Source organism: Girardinichthys multiradiatus, chromosome 11 (assembly GCF_021462225.1).
Source record: "Girardinichthys multiradiatus isolate DD_20200921_A chromosome 11, DD_fGirMul_XY1, whole genome shotgun sequence".
Lineage (NCBI taxonomy): Eukaryota > Metazoa > Chordata > Actinopteri > Cyprinodontiformes > Goodeidae > Girardinichthys > Girardinichthys multiradiatus.
The window spans coordinates 13141869-13164381 of NC_061804.1; the positions used below are offsets into that span (position 1 = coordinate 13141869).

At 37.7% G+C, this 22513-nt stretch overlaps 1 protein-coding gene across 1 annotated transcript in view; it reads left to right on the plus strand.

Moving 5' to 3' along the window:
• The first annotated feature begins 1660 nt into the window (after positions 1-1660).
• Positions 1661-22513, plus strand: part of fstl4 (follistatin-like 4) — a 313380-nt gene continuing 292527 nt past the window's right edge. Inside the window, exons 1-2 of the mRNA XM_047380086.1 lie at positions 1661-1920; positions 20383-20532. Of these exons, the coding sequence (XP_047236042.1) occupies positions 20389-20532 (144 nt within the window). The 5' untranslated portion in view covers positions 1661-1920; positions 20383-20388. The remainder of the gene's footprint in view (positions 1921-20382; positions 20533-22513) is intronic.

A 22513-nucleotide genomic window follows, 5' to 3' on the forward strand; every position in this document is an offset into this window, starting at 1 on the left:
GCTACATGCATGCTCAGTCTGAGTGCCTCATCTCCTGAGAATAATCAATCTCTAAACACTTGTTCTGTCTGTGGTTCTGCATTTGGGTCAGGAAACTATCCCAGAACATGACAAATTAACAATCTGGTCTTAAATTTGACCAGATATGAAGGAATATGCTGGGTAACAAATTGAGACAATGGCCATAGAGATTACACATTAAAAGGAGAACACTCAAGACAAGATAGGGAAAGAAAGCATGTCAGTAATCCGCTCAGTGTAAGACATTTCTATGGTCTCTCCCACGATATCCTTAATGATTTTACTAATACACTTTCAGAACGTTTCAGTTCATGGACAGTATATTTAAAGGTCTCCAGGTTCTGCCTCCCCAATACATATGTTATTAATTTTACTTTAGATTGTCATTTGAGGTAAACAGAAAAGCATTATATTTTTCCAACTATATTCACAACAGTACAAAGAACAAGTAGAAGTTGACAGTGTTTGACACATATTTTCCCATTGCTCAGGGTTCCCCCTCCCTCTCTTTCATATGCAAAATACTGTACTTGATACCCCAGTCCCTTAGAAGTCTTTATACAGATTTTAAATGGCCAGAAGAACCTTGGGTTTTGTCTGCAATCTCATTGGCCTTTGTAATGTTTTTTTTTTTAACAATGTTGTGTAAGGCATACTGTCTTATCTAGAGGTACCGAAAAAAGTCCCATTTCTCTAAATTATACTTTACTTTCAGATTCTCTGATGGTGGAAAACTGTTCTTCACCAGGATTTGACAGCATGCTGTGCAACCTTGTTTCATACAGCATTTAAATCTTAAATCTATGGTTTTTGGTGTGAACTCGGAATCACAGGAAGCTTCTTAATCTTGTCCCATAACTTGAGTTGTTTAACCATCTGAAAGCATGTATGAAGTGCAAATAAGACAATGGGAATTGGCCATCTTGGCTTCAATCGGGAAGTCTATGCCGTCTACCAATACCAGCTTTAAAGATCATGGCATCACTGTGCTCGACTGGGCAGTCAGCCACAGACTGATCGCCTCTAACACATCGCACTGATGCAGTAATTCATCCTAAAGAATGGAGTGCATATTCTGTACTTTATTTTTCAGTAAGCTGATATGTTTTGTCTGAAAATCCCTCCATTATGGCTTTTATAAGCTGAAAGACATAATCATCAAAATGAACACAATTAAATGTTTCATATACATAACTCTATGTGAAATATGTGATTTAGCTTTTTGAGTTAAATTACCAAAAATAAATTAACTTTCCTATGATACTCAAATTAATTTAGCTAAACCTGTTAATGATACAACTGTGGTAATATAATGAATTAATTTGACTCAAATTAATCAAAATTTAACAAACACCTTTAACGAGCCAGAGATTTGATTTCCCGGGATCCAGATTCAGGGAATCTGGTCCTCACTGATGTCAAAGCACACACACACACACCCACACACACACACACACACACACACACACACACACACACACACACACACACACACACACACACACACACACACACACACACACACACACAAGTGTCGCCTTCCAGTAGTGCGATGAATACGCACCTGCGGCCGCCGCGGCGCGTTTTTCGGCGTGCGAGCGGCTGACGTCAGGAGCGGCGCGGCTCGAGAGGAGTTGAAATAGGGCAGAGCAGAGCGCGGAGCTCCGAGAGGAAACCAGCCGCGCAGAGCCGGAGGATGGCAAGCTGCCGCTGCTGCTGAGAGTTGGGTACGCGCTACCTGTCGCTATAAGCTATCAACACAGCTGCGTATGATAGCCACCAGCCCATAATTATCCCGAGCCACACAAAACCCCACTGGGACTACAGAGAGCACAGTTCGGACGGGTCGCTGCGTGGATTTTTTTTTTCTTCCTGTGTTCTTTCCTCTGAGGATCACAGGTAAGGTGGCAGCTGGCTTTACTAATATTTATCTACAAGTTTAACTGGTGTATTTTGTGCGTGCATATTTGATTTTGAGTGAACATTTTTTTTTATTTTTTATGTTTCAGTAGTTTTATTTGAAAATAGAGACCCCCAGAAATTCCAGCTGGAGAGAAATGCAGCCTTGCGCAGGGCGATGTCAGTGACAGTCATTGACAGTGTTTAACAACACTGCTTGGTACGTCGTCTGCCAAACGAGGTGCTATAAATCGTTCAGTATAGGAGCAAATTTCAAAGAACAACGCGTAAAGAAAGAGCTCCAGAGGTTTGAATGATAACACGGCGAGGCACGCATATCTCTGGCTGGTCACTCGTATGGATTCCCGATCTCAACATCCCGCTTATACCTCCCACTCTCTATTCGTCAGGCTTGATGTTGGCCAGACTTAATCAATTTACAACTAATACCTTTAGGAGACATGCGGTTAAAAACAAACAAAAAAACTCCTAATAGTTGAAAGGGAAGACGATCCATAACAAGATTTACATGTCTGATTGTATTAAATGAGCTGCTTTTGCTGAGAAAATCCTTTAATTGTCACAAGAGAGGCCGGCCCAGCAGCAGAAAAGCTTCCGTGACGGCCAGTGGAGTGGGAAATGAGGACTGCTTAACGCGCACGCCTGTCATGAGTTGCAGTGTTTGGGGCTGACAACCTCTCCATCTCCACCGGATGCCCTCCAATCTCCATACAGACAGTCTGCAATACGGATATATAAATAGAAGCTGCAGTCAAATGATAACCCTTCAGCCTTTTTATAGTAAACAACACAGGCATATGCGCGTGCACAAACAGCAAAAGCACGTGCAAGAACATGCAGGCTTCAAGATTAACATCTGACCATTGTTTCTGGATTAGAATATCACTGACTGCGGTTCCCAGACTTATCTGTTTGCACTCTCACCTATAGACATGTTCCATAATTTCCTACAACATCCAGCCTATTTGGACTGTATGATCGTTCTTTGCAGTCTAAAACAAGCAAGTGCTTTAGAATGCATACATGCTGACCCAGTGGAGACTCCACAAAGATGGAAAACAACAGCATCAAAGCTGTAGAAGAACTTGAGATGAAACCCCTTCTAATCACCAGTGATTAAACAAGCTGTGCCCCCAGGGTCGCCTTGAGAAATAATGATGTCAACTGGAATAGTGACTTAGCCGAGCATACTGTAGCTCGCAATCTGCTGCTTGACTTATTAGCTGCCTTCCAGAGAGTCATTACTATGAGTCCGGCCGATTATGGCTGGTTGTTGCTTCACAGACAGGCTTAATAGTGGGATGACTCAGACACACACACACACACACACGCATCCATGCATGCACCCAAACAAATCCTCACCGTAACATTTCCAGTCATTAGAGTTGAATTAGGCTTCTGGAGGGCTCTACTGATAACCAATTAAACCAGAAGTGGCTTAAAGCAGCATATGTGCATGAGAATAACTTATGTTATACTTCATCCGTAATAGTATGACAGCAGTAGATGCCTATTCTGCTGCTAACTTGTGAGAAAAGCTTCACAGGCTTCTACAGGTTTTGCATGATATGCTGTTTTTAGTCTGGCAGCCTATTTATCCAGTTCTCTAGACTGCATTTAAATTCATCATCATAAGCATGTAATTGACCTTTTGAGTGACGTTGACAAAATAAATGCTACTGTGAGGTTTCCTGCTCCGATAAAATTGCTACGCAGCGCCAATTCTGCTGTTGTTTTGTCATTGTTAATGGACAATTTGATTTCAGATTGCTTTGACTGGGGCTGCTTGCTGAGCGAGGGTGCTCAGATAGTCTGTACAAAACAAAACAATGCTAAAAAAGCTCATGAATTAGTCTTGCCTCCCATATTTAGTATGAGTATAATAGTGTAATAAATATGACATGATCAGTGATTACAACCAGCAGTTAGAAGAACGGAGATGGTTCTTTTGCTCCAGGACATTTCAGGACTTTTGTTGGCAGGTGAGCAAGTTGTATTAGTTAAAGTCCACATAACATAAAGAGGGAAACGTATGATCCTTAATACAATTGCATATTTTTAGTACTTTAGTCAGTTAAATATGACTTTTCTACAAGAAAAATTAGGATTTGAATTCTAGTTTCTTCATTTTATATCAAGTGCTAGGAGAACAAACCATTAGTTTTGTTACAGGAAAGAACATTTCTTCTATAGGAAACCCTGTTCAGAACGTCCACAAAACATAAATGAGAATAGCTTCAGACGTGTTCGCATCATCCGCTCTTGCTTCAAAAGAATTGCATTTATTTTTTGCTCCATGTGCTGGGATGGAGGGTTTTTTTGTTTTGTTTTTTGTGAAGTAAAGGACAACCTTCCATGATTGTGATATTTTGCCATAGAGGAGGAGCTGCATGGCTGACTTCTTAGAGGCCGCCAGGGTGGTTGAATTGGTCGAGTAAAGATGCACGGAATAAGGTGTGCTTGGAGCTCATTTCATATCTCGCCATGTACAACATTTGAGTCGCACTTCTGCGCAGCGTATGTGCGGGATATAAAAGCATCTCAGAGTTACGATGCTGATGCATCATGTCCACAACATGGGTTGCAGCCTGACTTAGCTAGTACTTAAATTGTGTTTGCTACAGAATGAAATACAGAGGAAGGCAATCCTGAAGCATTATTTATTTAGGGCTGCATGCCTTCCTATATCACGTAACGCAAGGCTAATGTGCAATCTTTTGAAAGGAATATTTTTTTATGAGGTTTTCCACTACAACACCAATTAGATGCACTATTGGTGCTGCTAGATTCGACTGTAAAAATTCTTCTTGATGAGTTATCCTGATTCTGAGATGTATAATGTGATAAAAAGACATTTCAAACAACACTGCTACAGAATGAACTACCTTTAGGTTAATTGTAAAAAAATGTTGTGCATCACATGGTGGACCCTGTGTGTTGCCTTAATTTCCACGGCTAGCTTCACAGTCAGTCTATAATCGCTACATCCCACGCTCTTGGGGAGCTGCGACTACCTTGTTCGCATAACAACAGCGAGTTAACTTAAACTCCCCTCACTGTCTCTGTCCTTTCACAAGACAGACGGGGGCCACCAAAAAGGCATCTAAGTCACACCGTGAAGTGTTTTCTTAAAGGGGCACTAGTTAATACTAGTTGGTTACCATGGAGACTTAATTCATAATGATGGACAGACATTGCTGACCAAGAAGTCACATGGATTTCTTTAGCATTTCCTCCTGCTGCTTGGGTGTCGAGAGATGTAGGTACATGCAGACTGTACTTCATCTATATCCTCCTGGCAAGAAAAACACAATTTTGTTTCATTCTGTTTTTGATACATGTGAAATGACAATAATAATGATCAGAATCAGAATCAGAATCAGAAAAGCTTTATTGCCAAGTACGTTTTTGGACATACAAGGAATTTGTTTTGGCGTAATAAGCACATAAATTATAAGTGAGAGTATTTGCTGTTTTTAGTTTCCCCTCAAGGATAGAAATCGTTTTGACTTGACTGGAATACTCATACTGGGTTAAAACCCGGTCCTTAAATAACTTAAAAGGCCTGTATAGTTTCCACACGTGAAGAGATGCTCACAGCAGTTAATAGAACAGCAGTTTTGGAAGAAGTAACAATTATTCTTCAACACAAGTGGCAGTTTAAACACTTGGCATCACATCGCCGGAACGCCAAGCAATGTTTGTCTAATCAGAAGTGTGATGTATTCCCGCTCAACATGGCTGTCCCCTCAGGTAAACCATGTTCTGTCTTTCAATTTATACACCTAGTGACTCGGCTTTCCAAGTTTTCAGGAAATATAATGAGTCATTCTCAAAAACAAAGGCAAAGATTTATTACGTGCTCTAAGACAAAATCCTATGAGCTGCCACTTTCACTATACTCTCGCACTGAGATGCAGGAGACAAGATTAGTTTTAAATTGAAGTGATGAAATTTTTCCTTGTAGATTTACCATAGGGTGATAGCGACACACACACACGCACGCATGCACGCACGCACGCACACACACACACACACACACACACACACACACACACACACACACACACACACACACAAACATTCATACTTGAAGAAATATTTCTCTGATTAAAACAAGGCCCATGACAATGGAAAACACTTAATAAGAATGACAGTAAGGCTAAGGTACTTTACTAAAAACGATCCAGTATGTTCTGTACATTCCTATTCCACAGGTTTATTACTGGGCTTGTTGGATCTCCTCATAGGGCCCCTCAACTCCCCACAGAGTGCAGGACAGCCGGACGTGGACACTGTCGGTCACTTGAAATTCTGATCAGTGATGTTGAACTTGTAGAAATGACCTTTACTGCTGCTTCCCATATGAGCTCAGTGCATCAGCGGCGCAGCTCTGCCCAAACAGAACTGCCTCCTCTGCCTGAAAAGAGTCAGCGGAGAGTGAGAAATGTGGAGAGGGGTTAGGGAAAGGTCATCTGCCATATCTGTTTTCAGCATTGACTTTAGTCAGCCATCTGCCAACCTTTTTAATGCCACTGTCCCTCTGCCCCCCATGTTTATAACTCCCAAACTGGGGATCTTTTTGCTTTGGAGGAGTGATGACCTCCCACTCTGGGTCTTATCATTGCTTATCCAATGAGTGCTGCTCACCAAACTTTAATTGCTGGAAGTTTTACATGTTTTACATTACTGTTAAAGCAGCATTAATCAGGAAGATTTTGTGGAGAGCAGCTGAAAACTGTGGATACTTCTATAATGCACAAAGGTCAGCTATAATAAAGATCTGCGGGATCTATGATCAGATGTTTGTTTGACTACATACATACCGACATCAAATAATTTATCCAGTTTTTACATTTAACATTTTCCTAAAATGTAGGGATGCAAGGTGCATCATTTTTTACTACTTTTTCCTTGCAAACATCCTTTCTTTGCATGCTTTGTTTTCTGTGGACTCTCTTTCCCCCACTGTCCAAAAACATGCATGTCAGGAGAATGTGTCACTCAAAATTGCACTTATGTGTAATTATGTGTGTGTATGGTTGTTTGTGTCTGTGTTGCCCTGTGATTTACAGGACACCTTTACAGGGTGTACCCATGCCCATTTGACCCCCGGAGACCCTTCAAAGGAATAAGCGTCATAGAAAACAAACGTGGATGTGCAGATTTTCTTGAAATATTCGTATTGGTTACTGCTTTGACAGAATTTTCCAATTAATTTCACGTCCTGATTGATGAACTTGGTGTTAAGTGATGCTGATCTTGTAGGACACAAGGAAAGTTTTATTTTTTCATACTCAGTTATGAATTTTATGAATGTACATTAATAATAAAAAACATAGCTGGGTAATGAAGTATGCATTAACACTGCAGGATTTGACAAAATGCTAATTTTTAAAAAAGACAACTGTAGGAAAAACTGATAATTCTGCTTAGTTTATTTTATGACATAACAAGATTGCAGCTCTGCACTTCTAAGAGCAACGTTAGATGGATTTGGGCAGAGGATTATTTAAGTTGCACTTGTGTTTCAATGGTTTGAACCTGATGTGTTTGAGCTAGAGTTTGAGTCCGATGAACCCAGAGTCATGATAGACACCAAGGTAGATGGTATAAGTGAAGCAAACGGTGACTATTATGATCATTATATTCATAATGTTTACTGGTACAAAACTGTTTGTAGTCCTATTTGAATTCTTACATCTGACTGGTTTGTGTATTATGTCACTTGACAGCATGTTATGTTACTTGTAAAATGACTAACTAGTTGATTTGCCAGTACAGTAACTCTGCATGCAGTCTGAACTTGTACTGCTTTAGCGTACCTCTATCTGACTGCCAAGCAATGGGAGTTTTTTCTTCCTTCTTCCTTCTGATGCTGACTGGCATGAAGCAAATAGTATAGGCCAGAGGTCAGCAACCTTTACAACCCTAAGAGCCATTCTTGTCTTTGGTCCAGCTAAACAAAATTTGTTTAGAACCACAAAAGCCGCATGACTGTTTTTTGAAAACAAACAAAAAAACGATACAATAACAAAAAAAAAAAAAAAAAAAGGAATGTCCCGAATATGATTCGTGTTATTCTTTGTGGAAATTGTATGCATATATCACAGGAAAATGCTTAGGAAAAACTATGCTAAAGTTTGAATTTTTTTTTATTATCTTCATATTTTAAAACATTGCTTGATTTTTCAGCCTTTTGGGCCAATGATTTTAACATCTGCAGGGGAGACTCTAAAGATCCAAATATGGTTCCAGTGCCACAGGTTGCAAACCCTATGTTCTGCAACGTTTAGATCTGTCCCTGGTCCAACACACCTGAATCAAAGGGTGGAATTACCTCCTCAGCATGCAGTGAAGTTCAATAGAACCTTTCTGACCTAATTATTTTATTCAAGCGAGTTGAAGAAGAGACCCATCTAAATGTTGCAGGACTGGAGGTTAACACCAAGGTCTTATGTGACATCATGTTAGGGATTGTGGCTTGAATGCATGTTTGTAGGAGAGTAGACTTTAACCTGGTTAAAAAAAAAAAAACTATTTTCAACAAAATGGCAAAACTAAACCATGACATCCTCTTCCTTAGGTGACAAATTACATTTAATGTGAGTTTGATCGATTTGCTGAAAAGTTTGACCGGTGCTTCTAAGAAGATTTGATCAATGATGTTACAAGTAGATGATGTTAGGATTTAATGATGCTCCTTTGGTTTGCCAATATCGAATTCCGAGCATCTTTAATTTATTTTTTATTTTTAGGTTCTTAAATCTGAGTGGACATTTTAACCTTCTATCTGAAATATTAATTGAAAGTAGTTTGTTTCATGGTATTAAGGCTTTAAATATACTGTAAAGTTTCTTAATAGGTTTGAGATTGAGCCATTCTGAACACTTCAATACACTTCAATATTATCCTGCTTTATCTATTTCCGATTTAGCTTTAATTTGTGTTTGGGTTCATTATGCTGTCAGAATACTTAGTAATGTCTAATGTGTGGTTCCCAGGGCAAGATTTTCCAATTGTCGACTGATTTTCAAAACCTGAGAGAGCCCACACATGACAATAAAAATCTTAGATATAGCAGGTTTGGTCCTACAGTGTGTGGTGTCCAGCCACACACTGTTGAACCAAAGTACGACACATCGCACACAAGCAGATTTCATTCACAAACATTCTGATGTCAGATGGGAAATCTCGCACAACCTCAAAAAATCAAACTTAAGTTTGGAGTAATTCCCCTCCGGGTTTACGTTCTGATTGGCAACACGTCACATTCAACAGGCTGTGTGCTCGTTTGTCCTCGGGGAACACCCCACACGGTAAGATATTGGGTCAAGACAATCCAACATCTCAGCATGATGCTACCACCACCATGCTTGGCTGTTGTTATAATGTTCTTAGATTTGAAAGCCTCATCTTGATTCTTTGAAACAAGTTTCTTGTCTTTATAGCCAGTTCTATTGCTGTCCAGTTTGACCATTGGTTTGTTCATGTGGGCAGCCGCAATCTTCAGTTGAGCTTAAAGGTGTTGATTATTTTGGAGCGGCTCTTTCTAGTTTGCCACCCTCAGTTTATGTAAATGTAATGCAAAGGAGAGTGACACTAGTGTTCCACCATCTTTTAGTTTTGCTTAGAGCCTTGATGGTTATTAGGTTGTTTTTGCACATCCTGACCCCAAATACTCATCAATAATAGTGTTGGAAGACTTTGAAGGGCTTCCTCAAAAGTCAATCCGATTAAAAATGCATGGACTTTGCTTGAAAGTAGGGTCCATTCCACATAACCAGCCAATTTAGATGAGTTCTTTCATTTCTGGTTAGAAGCCAATATCCATCCATCACCTTGCCAATAGAAACAAAACATGTGTGGTTTCTCTGCAAATTGTTAAGGGACCTTTATCTAAATATTACGGGGGTATATGGATGCAATTGAGTTTTATGCATAACTTTGATTATGTGTGGATTTGTCCATCCACATTTTGTTTTGAAAAGCCACTATAGTTGTTTGGTGTATCATAAATGAAATGAAATTAAATTCATGTCCATGATCATTGTATGTACACTTCTGGTTGGTACTGTATATACCAACCACATAGACTTCTTTCATATTGTTTTGGAGCAGATTTTTGCTGTTATATAATGAGCAGATGCAGTCCTGTTGGCCAAGCAGGCCACCCATTCGAGGTGCTGCACATCCCCCTGATATCTTGTTTGCTCTTACAGCTCTGTCACAAAGCCTGCAGGGAATATCTGGATTTAACAAGTCGCTCTCTGTTTGCATGCCTTTCAGACGCACCTGACAAGCATGATGTGGGCTTTGACACCCAAGGGCGGCCAATCTGGTTATGGAAACGTGTCAGAAGCAAATCTCAGATATCAGAAAATGTGGAAGGAAGAGAATGGGATGTTATTCAGATGAAGCGACCTTTCTTCTTTCTGTTGTTTTCTCACGTGTCTTAAGATTGTGTTTTAATTCTACCTAACAGCCTGGAGCTCTGTCTCTTCTACACACGACATGTTAAAGGGAGAGCATGAAACAGTGGTTAATTTGGAAGCTCAGCTGTTTCTGAAAGCACTGCAGCTTACATTATAGCCGTTGTTCGGTCTCTGTGTCATTTCAGAGAAGCAAATGTAACATTTCTCTCTCTAAGGCTATCTAAAAGGCCACATATGCAGCTGCTTTTCTTCAAAATGAATACATTAACTTATCTAATCACAACTCACATATGCTTTGGTCACGCGTTCTAATTGCTGTAATGACTTTTCCTCCGCTGTTGGAGGTTTTCTAGCCTGTATGTGTGCTTCCCTGCTTTATACTGAGTTATACCTAAAAGTTGTATTTCAAGTAAAGCCTTATATCTTTTTCAACTAAATGTCATGGTTAGTATTCTGTGTTGTCAATTAATTTTCTTTCACACTACAAGAGCTACAACCAACTGCAGTATTTTGTATTTACTACATTTCCCTATAGGACACCAGCTGCTGGCTCACTCTTCAGCTTTATTAAACCTTGGTGATATATCTTATTTATTTTCCATTATTAATAACATCGCAGTGATAAAATCAAAGGGTCATTTTTACTAACTAGCACCATCTGAAAATGCAATATCTCTCTTGGCGTATCCATGTTTCATCATTACTTTGACTCTCCAAGCATGATACAGGAGATTATTTGTAATCAGTAACACTCAGAGTATACCACACTCATGCTGAAATACTTACAGGCACAAAGAATATGTACTCTAGCCTTAAATAAATTCTAACAACATATGCTGATAGCTTCTAATTTGGAAATATTTGGCAGAGAATGCATCATAATGATATTTCATGAAATAACTGAAAGTAGAACATTTCCAATACTTCACGGAGTTTTGTTTTGCTTTTGCAGTCAATTGCTGAGGTGAGTTCGTTCTAATTTTGGAGCTAGTTGGCCAGTGGCGGTTCTCTCTTGAATCTCTTGTTGTAATATCATGATGCAAATCTCCCATTTCACCGCATTACAAAGCTACACTATTGAGAACTGGTGAATGTGGAGGCCACCGTAGCACAGTGAACTCATTGTCATGTTCAAGACACTCGTTTTAGACCATTTGGGCTTTGTGACATGGTGCATTAGTCTGCTTGACGTAGCCATCAGAAGAGGGTACACTAGGGTCATAAGGGATGGACATTAGGGATGGACATGGTCAGCAACCATACAAAGGTATTCTGTGGGATTTTTAACAATACTCAAGTGGTACTAAGCGACCCAAAGTGTGCCCAAAATATCAGCCTCAACATTCGCCCTCGATAATCTTGCTGAACCAGATGGATCTATATGTTTCCATGTTGTAAATTCTAAATACTAACCCTAGCATCTACATCTTGGAATAATTGGACCAGGTAATGCTTTTCCTATCTATTGTTGTCCATTAGCTTGTGTGAAATGTAGCCACTGTTTCCTGTTCCTAGCTGACAGGAGTGGCACCTGGTGTACTTTTCTGCTGCTATAAATTATCTGCTTCAAGGTTCAACATGTTGTGCAGAGATGGAATTCTGCATACCTTCGTTGTGATGATTCGTTGTCCGAGCTACTGTTGCCTTTCTTAAGCTAGTTCTGCTCACTTTCCTCTTACCTATGACGTCACCATATTCTCTATGTCTAGATGCCTAAATGCATTCAGTTGCTGACATGGTTTACCTATTCAGAAGTTATGTTAACTAGCATTTGTACCTTATAAAGTGGCCAATAAGTGGATGTGGCTGTTTCAGAAAAGGAGCTGGATGTTTGCTGAATTATGTTATTCCTCACTTAATAAAACAACTTGCTCCAACTAAGAAGGTGCCAGTAATTATTATGGTCTTTATTAGATATTTGTAATGTTTCTGTTTGTGTATTATATTTAAACATTAGTTTTATGTTTCCAAGGGACAGACTGCCAGATATTGTCAGATATACTGTCAGATTTTCTGGTATTTATAAACATTGAATACAAAAAAATAAACAATGAAACAGAATAGCTTGAAAAGCTGCGCATCCTTTTCAGTCAGAGTGTCTGTAAAATAACCCGGGTTAGAACGCGTGATCGTGAGGCGCAGCTGTCTGACAGACTGACATCTTTGGTCTCAATAGTATCTCCTCCAACCACACAGACACAGGAATAAAATGCAGAGGAGCGACTTGAGAAACCAGGATTGGCAAAAAGTGATTCTCCCAGTGGCTCTATTTGGTGCCATGAGCACATCTGTGTGAAAAGTGGCTGTTTGAACCCTGAGTGCAAACGGACTGGCTGGCAGACGCAGGTTGATGGCAAAGATTTTCCTGAAGACGACAGGAGCATCAGTTTGAGGCGGCACTTAGGGTAACAGAGTGTAGAGAGGTTTGTTCCAAAATGGGCCATGCACTATTTGGGGGGAAAAAAAGACCCCCACCTTCATGAAGTGATCGACAGGAGGGCATTTATTTTTTACCTTCTGCTTTTACCGTATTTGGTAATATGTTACAACACTGGATATGTCTAATGCTTGACTCTTCTTAATAATAAAAAAAAAATATTCCAAATTGTTTTAAAATGTATTTGAAAATTACATCTGTGTGAAGGATTGCGGCAAATGTAGCTCAGAGCAAGCCTTCACATGAAGAAACACCGACCTGAGGCAGGTGAAATGTACGCCTCTCAGTTACATCATTCACAAATTAAACTTTTTCCATCCCTCCAATCCTCTTTTGTAGCCTTATTTTAAATACTCAGCAACTTGCAAGAAGGAAAAGAGCACGCTGAGTGTGAAATGACTGCTGGAGTGGAACTGCGTGTGTCATTTGTAACTGTGACAGCAATCCTACCTGGAGTGTTGCAGACCTGAGAGAAGGAAGCTGCTTGAGAGGCCTGTACGTTTCTGCCATTACAGAGAGCAACAGAAGGGCTGCTTGTCTTCATTTACTCTCCAGCTTTAAGTTCTGCTGTAGTTTTGGCCTTTAGAAATGGATACTGTTGATTCATTGTTGTCAATTCACCGTGCTCTGTAAAAGTAATGATTTTAGGCATTGATCTAACTCCCACATTAGCTTCTAATATATTTACCAGATGTTCTTTTGAGGTTTTTGTTGAATTAAAAACATTTGAAGTGCTTGCTTAAGCAACTGACACAAAACCACTGGTCACAGTTGGCATGTTGACAGATCTTTAACATTCCCTGAATGACTTAATGCTGTTCCAGTGTGCGGTGCTTTTGCACATGAGCTCAGTATTAGAATTTTTAAATAAATGTTTGTCAGTTGCCGGAAATGTTTTGATTAAATTTAGATTTCAAAGTATTGTTTTCTATTTTCACCTGTTTTTCCCTTGTTAAGCTTAATGTTTATTTCCAGAATTGCTTAAGAAATATTTGATTAAATCTACTGTATTCTTCCCTCTACCTGTGAACCGTTCCCTGTATTATTTGCTGCTACACAAGCTCAAATAATGAATAATTTATCCCAGAGGAGATCTTTTCATAAAAAAAATGCACAATTCTTTTTACTTAATCAAAAATTGGTTTGTGGGGCCAAAAAGGTCTGTTTTTCAATTTTAAAGCCAATATTGTTCTTAATGACAAAAGTTATACCCGTTAAAGAGAACTCAGCTCTCATACGGAGTCCTTAATGTATTATATATAATAATGTTATGTGATAGATAATTATAAAACAATACATCGCAAAAGTATGGCATTCATATGTTTCAGCCCTCTAATCTGATACCCTTAATTAAAGTTTAGTACCTTGAGAAATCACTCAATTAGTAAATACAGTCTATTTGTAATTTAATCTTAGTATAAGTACAGTACAACAAACAGCATCATGGAGATCAAGGAGGAAAGCAGACAGGTCAGGGATAAAGGTAAGGAGCAGTTTAAAGCAGGGTTAGGTTAGAAAACAATATCTAAAGCTTTGAGCATATCACAGAGCACTGTTCATCTAAAAAATTAAAGATTTGGGCACAACACCTTCAAAGTTATGGATGTCCAACCAAACTGAATAGCTGTGCAAGGAGAGCATTAATCACACAAGCAGCCAAGAGTCACATGGATAACTCTGGCAGAGCTGCAAAGATTCAGAGCTTGGAAGAGAGAATCTTTTGACAGAACTATATTGGTCATGCGTTCCACAAATCTGTCCTCTATGGGAGAATAGAATGAGAAAGCTATTGTGGATAAAAGACCACAATACATTTGCCACAAGCCATGTAATTGAAACAACAAACGTGAAAGAAGGTGCCCTGGTCAGTTAAAACCAAAGCTGAGCTTTTTAGCCGACATTAAAACACTGGTGAAACATGGTGGTGGCAGCATCATGCTGTGAGGATGCTTCTCTTCAGCAGAGACATGGATGTTGAGTGGAGAGATCGATTGAGTTAATTGCAGTGTAATCCTAGAAGAAACCTGTTATGGGCTGCTAATGACTATAGACTGGGGCAGATATTTACCTTTTTAAAAATAAGATGACTACAAACATTCATTCAGAACTACAGTGGAATGGTTCAGTTCATAGCATATTGACACTGTTCGGAAGTTTATTTGAAAAAAATAAATTGAAAACCCTGCATTCTTTTTATTCAGCTTACCATTATGCCCTAATTTGCATGTGTCGATCATATAAAAACCCACTAACATACAGTTAAGTTTGTTGTAACATTACAAAATAGAAATACCTTTGCAAAGTACTTTAATTTGACATGCACGTAATTTGAGTCTGGAATCACCAGGGATGGTTAGGAGAATTTATTAGTTCACTGAGGCATAAACACATGTATTTAAGAAGAAGATTGCTTATTATTTGTTCAGCACTCCACTAGGATAATTAGATAACTGATATAAATAACTGTTGTATTACACAGAATATCTACAGCTTCACTGTGTTCTAGTGTTAAAATAGTTACTGACTGATTGTGCAACAAATGGAACATAACAATAGACAATAGCACTTTTGTGCTGAAGATTATTCCTTCTTGGATCCATACTTGATTTTGTTGACATATATCACCATTACATTCAAACCTAAAATTTTGCACCTGCTACTAGAAGCAAAACCAGATGCGTTTTAGTTTTCAACACTAAGGAAAAAGAAAAGACTTCTGTGTTTTATGGTTAGAAAATGTTAGACATTATCACATCATTATGCAATTTTTGTTTAGCCACAAAAGATAGATTACTTCTCCAGGCTTAAGATCACAATTAGTTCTAATGTTCTCAAATTGGCTTCTTGATGTCTATTTTGCATATACACACTTGGTTTTGCATTGATTTGCTGCCGATTTGTTAAAAACACCAGTTTCTGAGGGGCTGAAATAAGAACCCCCTCAAGGGAAGTTGTTTCAGGGTGTTTGCAGTAAATGACAATTTTTCACAGAATACTATATTATCACTGTAATCCTGCACCCTGTCTGTTACTTTGCTATTTTTCCTCCTGAAAAACCCAGACCCATGATGCAAGAGGAGTTCCAAGAAGGAATTTGCATAAATATTCTATCTCCGGATTTCTCTGAGATACCAGATTTGTCTTAATCAAGCAGAGTGCTTTAAGTAGTAGAACGGGAATGCGGGTTGGAAGTTTTTACAAAATTAGAAAGATTGAGTTATTTATTCGCTTAAAATGAAATTCTCATTACATTTCACATTGAAATATATCACTCTATGAATAGTTAAATCAAGTTTGCTCTAGTTTACCAATGGATTAAGATCAGATTTTGCAGCTTGCTTTAAGTAATTGGCCTTTAATATGCTTATGTTTATGTCTCCGGCCAGCCTTTGGATTTGTCTTGGACATGCCCCTTTAAAAACCCAAGGGTTGGCCAGGACAAAATGATTTACAGTAAAAAAATACTTCCAGATATTGGGGTATAAAGTGTTCAATGCGGAGGTCACATGCACTGTGTTGCTGGTAGTTGTAAATATCCTTCAGTTTTCTCTTCCAGGTGCAGAATAAACTGGGATACTAAAAAAGATATGCATTTCACCCTTTGTAGCCTTATTATCTTTTTTATCCTAAAATTCTCAACCCAAAACACCTTATAACTGGACCAGCTGCCTGCTGTCTTCTTGTCATATTGAGAAGAAAATGGGCAGGAAACTTTTTTGCAAAAAGCAGAAGCCTGAGCATAAATCATTCCAAGACACCCTGGGCCAAATATTATACTTTATCTCCTTAAAATTGAATGTTCAGAAGAAAGACTTATAAAATAAGGTGTTATAGGTAATTTAGTTCTGAGTGATAAAACTGACAAAGTTTGAAGTGAGCTGCCAATGATCTTGTTCCAAAAAGTCTCTTCTAAAACTATTTAAACATTTTAATATTCTGGTCAATTAATTGTCTGCCTGATTCTTTTTTTCTCTCTTCTGATGAATTTTACTTCTTTCAGTGCATGCAATAACTTCTGTGTGTGTGCGTGTCTGTGTGTGCGTGTCTGTGTGTGTGTATGTGCGTGTCTTCATGAGTACTCAGCAGTGTGTGGGCCAATGCCTCGAGGCCCAGGCAACACATTAAGACAGTTACTGGCAGATCTCATTTGGTGTTTAATTTCATAAGGGTGAGCTCTCATCTATGAGGACCCATTAGCCCCTGGCTAAGATGCTAGCTGAAAATGTCCACACTTCCTCAAAATGATGTTTACCTTCACAGGATTTTGCGGTTTGTGCGTACTTACCAGCAGTGAAGTTTATATTCTCCACTGTCAACATGTGTGAACAGTTAATCTTTTCTAAACAGACTGTTTTTGTTGTATTATTCAGACACATTTTGATGCCTTTCCAGCACGAAACAAATAGAGGTTTTTAATGTATTACATTGCTATTCTAGAAATGAAATACAAATTGTATTTTTCACAGAGGCCAGCCTCTATATAGAGGTTTAATGACTATAGATCTTTAAGACTTACTTGAATGTGTCATTTAAAGTAAATGTATTATTATTGCTTTAAATATATAATTGAATAAAACACTTATTCCTAAAAAAGCAATTATTTCATAAAGATAATTGGTGTGAACCATAATTACTGTAAAGTTTACTCAAGCTTGGGTGTGTTTGAGGAACCACAGAGACAGTTTAATATACAGTATTTAGTATTTGTATTAGGCAGCAGATGTGGAATGATAAAAAATGCAAATATTTTTAATTTAGCGTGTAGTGGTGAAGTTCAATTTGATGAAACTCAGTTGCATATTGAATAATTTACTGATATGAAAATAATTAGGGATAAATTTGTGTATTTATTTATCAAATGCATTTATTTCAATTTAATTTTGATCATGACAAATATGAGTATTTTTTGTTTTGTTTTCAGATTGTAGGATATTTCTGTCATGTTACTTTGAACATGTTGCTTGCATTCAACTCTAGACTTGACTATGTTTTCGAAATATACAACTAAATACATACCTTTGCATATTTTTGTTAAAAATGGTTCAAATATATCAAATGTACGAATTATCCTGAAGGCGTCACATGAATCTGTCACTTCTGATGCTGATAGACATGTTATATAAAAGGGATCATTACAGCGGCTAATGTGTTCAATAACTTTCACCAGACCCCATAAATCCAATTAACAGTACGGAACATGTCAATATATTTTCGATTAGTCTGTCAGTTGTATCTTTTACAACTTTCCATTGATTAAACCCTATGCAACACAGAGGAAACTGCTACTTTAGGTACAAATAGGTTTGTTTTCACTAGAAGTTACACATACAACGTTCAAAAGATAATTGGACATTGTTTTAGACATTTATGAGTAGTAACAACACTTTATCTTTTTTGCACTGGTCTAAAATGTATTTTTCTGGCTTTTGTTGATTGTACACCTACTTTGGCATGGATTCCAAACATCACAGAAAACTAGCTGGTAACTAGTGGGTAAAGTAGCACCACACAGTATGACCACATATAGTAGAATTCAATGTTTTGAGATTGTGGAGGTCAACAACAAACTGCGGACACTGACAATGTATAGTGAAGCCCCAGCCTTACCCTGACCAAGCAAAGTAGATCACGAATCACAAATGAGGTAGAAAACAAAATTATTCTAGTAGTGGTCTTCAAGGAGACCACAAACTAAACTGTATGGGTCAGTAATGACATTGGAAATTGCAATACTACAAGGTTGCTGAAGTTCACACCTATTTATATTGTTGTTTTATGCAACTTGAAAGAAGTAGGAAATGCCAGAAACACCCTGAGATTTACTGTTGCCTTAGGCCTTTTTTCCAAACACTGCAATATCCATTGTCCACATAATTTATTTCTTAAGTGTTCCATGCACACAGAAAACATAACCTTATGGGTAAAACGTGTCCAAAATCCAAAAGGTGGCCGGAAAACCTTAAGTGTACTCATGAGCTTAGCTCTTTATTAACAAGCAAAACCTTTCCAGATATACCAACAGACACCTCTAGTGCAATGTAGCAATGGGATTTTGTCCCCTTGTTCATTATATTACTATCCAGATGGTAAAGGTCACCCAGAAATATTTTAATTTCTGTAATAATTTAAACAAATTTTTGTTTCTGTAGTATCAGATTTTTAAAGTTTAATAAAAGTATTAGCATTTCTTTAATATTTAAAATCTAAAGAAGAGAAACTGCAGACATTTAACACCATAACATTTTCAATGATCAAAACAATTCCTATATTTATGCTTGCTCAGAGTTTAAACTTTATATATCTTTAACAGATAAGCCTAGGGTAGAAACAACCAACACATCACTGATTGTGCAGAAGTACTAAAAACAAATAGCCACACTATACTGCACCTGCTGCCAAAAAGTTGTTCTTTCTAATATCCTATGTTATGATTTTTCTGCAACAGGTAGTAACAATACTACATACATACCACATAAATGTAATGCAGCACTAACACAGGACAGGAACCCTGTAAAATGTTGTACTACTCTAAATAAAAAGTAATCCTACTATTTTATATTTGTTTATCATTTAAAACTCCTTTTCAAATTAGAATAAAAATCTCCGCTATTCAAAATACATTTTAAACTGGTGAATGCTGTTGAGCTATTTTAAATTAAATAAAGATTTGCATATATTTTTCAGGTGAAGAATCACAGTTTTAAAGCTGGATATGCTACTTTTTTCTTCACATGTTTGTGGATAAGTAGGCGTGCGTGTCGCAGCAGATAAATTGAGCTCCCTGGTTTATATTTTAAGCTCCCAGGTCGTCCCTTCATTGTTTTAGCTCATCAGAGGGTTGTTTCTTTGTTCACATCAAAAGATTTTCTGTGTTCTTTTGTAATGCAGATAATTATCCTTCATCAGTTTGGCTTTTGATGTTTATACAGCTTTATAATGTGGTCTGTGTGTATGCAAGCCTCTGGTTGTATTTTTATAGTTTCACATATTTTTGAGTAAGCATTAATGTTTTAAAGTATAGTATATTTGTGCATGTTCTGTAACTGTAAATCAATGGGAAATATAAGGATGTGGAAAATTATAAAGTATGAAATGAACCTATTTATTCTGGAAATAGGCAAAAGTAACTAGTATTATATTTCAGCCTGACTAATTTTGCTCTTACAGGATGTTGCTCTTACACTTGACCATTAGACTACTGTCAAATCAACAAAGCCAGTGATCTGAATTTCCTCTCATCTTTTTGTATCTCCTCTGTGAGGAGCAATGTGATTCACTGCCAAGTAAATAAAGTCATCAAAAGTGTTCCCTTTCAAAACGGATTATGTCAGATTAAATTCAGAGCTAAAGTGTGATGAAGCACTGTTAAAGTTACAAATAAAGACCAATTGGACACGATTTTCAAACTGTATTTTTGCTCAGTTTCACACTAATTAAGTGCAATCTACTAAAAACTATTAAATTCTGGTCAAGGAAAGATGAATATTAAGATGTTACTTATAGAAATGCCTGCAGTTCAGCAGAGTTGATCTAAGGATTTGGACATTCTCTCTTCACGTTTTTATACAGATAAACATGGGCAGCCTGGGTGTTTGGGTTGTGGTTGTTCTGCTGGGAGCGTCAGGATGCTGGACTGCTGAAGGACACAGGAGCAGCGGACGAAGCAGCGTTGATACAGCCGCCAAGTCACACACCCCCTACCAGAAGTCACACTCCATGGTAAGTACCCTGACTTCCTTTTGCTTTTTAGAAATAATAAAAGTGTGTATGACAGAGTTTGCTGAAAGTGTAAATGTTAGATTTTAGTATGGGCTTATGGTAAAAGAAAAGTGCACACCACTTAAATTTATACATTTTGAACATTCAGCAATAAATCAAAACACACCGCCGCAAAAGGTATGAAATCAAGAGAAGGTATATAAAGCAATTAAAACATGAAAGAACATAAAAGACACTTAAACAACACTTAAATAGTCTGTACAAGTGAACGAGCATCACAGTCCTATTTAGTATTAAAAGCCAACCTGAATAAATAAATCTGGAGTTCAAACTTAAGTAGTATTGGGTCTACAATAGTGCGCTAGTATGGGAGATGCTTATCCAAAATCCTGAGAGCAGCAACAGCAAATGAAGCGATCAGATGTTTTCATACACTGTATACAAAAACATGTTTCCCCACAGCTTGACATTAATTCTCACAAAATTTCTCCTATTTTAGGTCAGTCGGGATCGTGAAAATTGTTTGTGTTTGCTAAATGCCAGACTACAACATTAATGCACCCATAATAAAGGCCCTGTGCGAAGCAAGGAGGATAACACCCTAATAAGTTGTGAAAAATAAAAATTACTAAGAATTACTAAGTCTAGCTCTATGTGAAATGTACACCATGCACTGCTATGTTTTATTTAAAGTCTTTCTTACAATAGGGTTTGCCGAATTGGTCGTCTGCTGTTGGATGCCATTTTTTTTTACCCCCCTACGAAATCCCTTGATGCAGCAAACAAATTCTTATGTGTTCCACTATCGGTTAAGTGAAGTGAGAATTTAAGGTCAACACGTGGGGTGAATCACGCATATTGATGAATTCACATGAATGCATTCTCAAAGCCTTCAGGATTTAATGAGTTGTGACAGTTTTTTCCTTCCTGTGGCAAAAAATGGCCCTAAAACGGTGGAAGATTAGAGTCTCTTAGGGATATAGCAGACCAACAACAGCAGAAGGGAGATTTCAAGCAAATCGGTCCAACTGAAAGCTTTCTTATGCAAATAATGTTGCCCCAATTAACTGGGACATCTTACTTTTCAGTTTGTCTCTACAGTCAATATATTTTCACAACACATTGAAGAAGACAAATGATTTCTAAATGCCATGATTTGACAATAAGATTATAATATTTGTGGGGAGTGTTGTTTATTTAAGAGCAGAGCGGTTATGAGATTTGCAGTAACCATAGAGAAACTCTAAACTGTGCTCATTGGATTAAAGGCTTATGAGTAAGAGGGTTATGTGTAAAACAAACAGGGACTAACTGCATAAACACAAAAAATGAAAAGAATGGAAATTGCCCCCTGCCCATGATGGCAGATCTTCTCATGTTTTCATTTTTAACATTTTTCCCAACTGCATTCACATTTTGATTATGGCTTGAACCTATGGGGCTTTGCTTTTATTTTGCAGTCACCCAGCGGGTCTCTAGACAGTTTTTTTCTAACATTCTAAGTTATTTTTTTTAAATGGTGGCACATGGACATATATGTACATACTGTTCCTTTTATGCTTATTTTCTTTCTCTAAAGTTTATATTTTTATACTCAATGTCTGTATGCTGTGAGCGCTTGACACCGAAAGCTAATAAGGATTCTGAGCCCATTAGTTGTTTTGTATGTTTATTAGATTTTTGAGACATCTTCTTTTTCTCTCATGTGTTCAAAGTCTTAAGTGTTTATTAAGCATGTATCATAATTTTTGCAACTTTTCCTTTTCAGTTGTGTTCAGGCTTGCAGCTCACAGTAGGCGTAATCATTCTATGACTGAAATAAAGAAGTATGTGAAATATAATGCGAGGGAACACAGGAAACAAAAATCTTAAACAGTGTTGCCTGTAGTAAAACATTCAAAGCCTTAACTCATAGACCAACATTTTAAATATAAATTTTTTTAAATATTATCTGCTGTTCATTTGGCTCCCTAATTAACTT